The sequence below is a fragment of the Vigna unguiculata genome, chromosome 1, assembly GCF_004118075.2.
Source record: "Vigna unguiculata cultivar IT97K-499-35 chromosome 1, ASM411807v1, whole genome shotgun sequence".
NCBI classification, from domain to species: domain Eukaryota; kingdom Viridiplantae; phylum Streptophyta; class Magnoliopsida; order Fabales; family Fabaceae; genus Vigna; species Vigna unguiculata.
The window spans coordinates 9,833,314-9,836,036 of record NC_040279.1 but is presented as its reverse complement, the minus strand read 5'-3'; the positions used below and the strand labels follow the sequence as shown (position 1 = coordinate 9,836,036).

Below are 2,723 nucleotides of genomic sequence, written 5' to 3'. Positions count from 1 at the left end.
ATTAACCAAGTCATGTTAGTGATACACTCCAAACATGATAAGTTTACAATACCAATTCCATATTCATACATATTATTAAAAATCAATAATAAAACAACAACACATAATTGGCATACATAGGACTCAAACCCAAATAAAGTACTCTCAACCACATGAGCTAGCACTTTTCTACGTCACATCAAACAATAATTAATGCCATAAAGGCACTTTCAACTCGCATGTATTAATTAATTAATTAATTAATTAATTTTCATGGGTGTTACATTAACCACGAATTCAACATGAAATTAAGCAATGCAAGCGTTTATGAATTTGTCAAAGTTCATTAAGCATGAAAATCAACTAAAACGAGTTTCCCACTCTAAAAATTAAGCAAAACCATATATGGTTCTTCAATTAAAACGCAAACGTAAATCCACAACTAAGAAACAACAAAACCCACCGAACAAAACATTAATCTCAAGGTTTCATTTCATTATTTGCAAGGAATCAATGCATTCAAAAATTAGTTGCCATGCGGTTGGGGAAGATGCCATGCGCCTGGCTCATGCTAAAAGACCTAATTCTCGTGGTCAAATCAATTCTGCCACTAGTATTTACAAAAATGTCATTCTGCCACTCAGAATTACAAAAATGCCACTACTAGGCCTCAAATGTTGGTCCATTCACTTAGATGACACGGAAATGATGTGGCAATGATGTGGCAACTCTCTTCAACTGAATATTAATGTCCAAGCTCCAAAATTTGCTTCACCCAAATACCTAAAAATAATTAAAAACGAAAATTAGGCCAAATAATGTGAAATTAACCCAAATTCGGAACAGTGGCCCAATAAAGCCCAACAGATGAAAACACACTAAAGATAAACAATTAAGCACTGAAAAACTATCAAATGGGTACACAAAGGCTAGTGGAATGGAGGAAAATAATGACTCATCACCCTATTTTAAATGCTAAAAGACCTTTGTAAACTATGCTAATTACTAAAAACATCAAAGGAATTAAAATATGCCTATGAAAACCAAGAAAATGCACTAAAAAGAGTAAAATAGGACTAGATTCTATGCTACTCTAAGAATAGAAAATTAAAATTTGTTTAAAATAATTACTACAAATTTAAAAAAGTAAAATAAAACTAAACTTGAGGTTAACTACTGCAAACTATAAAAGAACCAAAATCTAGCATGTGCACCAAAGTTTAGCTTGCTTAAACTAGACTATAAACTAGCTGTCAAAGTTGGAGAAGAACAGTAAATCAAAATTTGTTTAAACTAATTACTACAACTTTAAAGAAGTAAATTAAAACTAAACTTGAAGTTAACTACTACAAACTATAAACCAAAATCTAGCATGTGCACTAAAGTCTACACACACAAAAATGTGATTCAAGAATAAGTGTGATATGTTTGATTATTGTTTAATTTAGGTCATATTATCACAAACTATACATTCAGAATAAACAAATGATGCTCGCTCAAATATTCTTGTTCAAGCTTTATGCCTCCCAGAGTATCCAGGTTGTGTTAGGGCAGTGGGATTTAGAGTTGATCACAAAGATTATTTTCCGCCTAAAAAGCGTTATACACAAGAAGAGCATGACACATTGACGACTCAAATGAAAGACATGATTGAAAGAATGGCACGAATGGAGAATGAGATTATTTCACTTCGACAAAAGGACACATCAAATAATATAGAACAACTTGATATTAGTGTCAATAGTGGCCAAGGGAGTTGCACAATTTCATTAAATAGTTTTCCTAAGGTAACTAACTTTTCTACATTAGCATCAATATTAGTTTAATTTGCTTACTTTAAATTTGCAATAGCTCTCTATATTTGCTCACTTTATATATTTTTATCTTATAGTTATATTTTACAATGTAGGGGGTCTCAAGTTGTAAATTGTTTGTATCATCACCATTACTTTGCTTGGTTGCCCATGGGAAATTGCATAATGTTAAAAGTGATGCACTACATGGTAGATCTTTACCTAGTGGACATGTAAAAGTTAGTGTAGATATTAATGTGGAGCCAAATGTATCCTTGCCTATACCTAATGCAAATCATGACATAATGACAACAGGACAAGCAATAGGTACATTTGTGGCATGGCCAAACAATCTTTTACAGGTTGTTGATGTGGTAGGTTTGTACAAATATATTAATTCATGATTATTTATGAAAATATTTTATCTATTATGTAACTTGTTTAATTGATGATGCTTTAGGATTCCACTTTATCTAAAAAGAAAAGGATCAATAATACAAATGAATATGTCGTAACTAAAAGAAAATGTCAAGGGAAAATGGTCATTCAACATGATCCTCGTAAAGTGATTCATCCTAATCTTCCTCAATGTTGCAACTACCTCCCTTCATACATGAAACTAAAGCCTACAGAGTCACTTTCCCCAATAGAAATGGAGAAAGCCATATTTGGACTAGATGAACATAAAGAGACCGTCAAGGCATAAATTATTGAAGTTATTGACTATGCATGGCTAGGTGCAACAGCAATCGCTATATATATCGGGTACAATATACTAGTTTTTATCATTAAACTTAATCTTTCATTAGTAGCTCTTATGTATGATATTACTAATGTATTCTTTTATTTTTCTTTCATAAGGTACCTATATCGAACTTTTATTAAGCCAAATGACAAGAAGTTCTTCTTTTTATCACCCAAAATAACAACACATGAGCTACCTATGAAAGA

At 31.7% G+C, this 2,723-nt stretch overlaps 1 protein-coding gene across 1 annotated transcript; it reads left to right on the top strand.

The window, feature by feature from the left end:
* Positions 1–1,646: 1,646 nt before the first annotated feature.
* LOC114187944 lies at positions 1,647–2,478 on the top strand. The gene is made up of 3 exons (XM_028076384.1): positions 1,647–1,766; positions 1,889–2,146; positions 2,233–2,478. Exons 1-3 carry the CDS (start codon positions 1,647–1,649, stop codon positions 2,476–2,478), a joined length of 624 nt encoding a protein of 207 aa, XP_027932185.1.
* Positions 2,479–2,723: the final 245 nt, after the last annotated feature.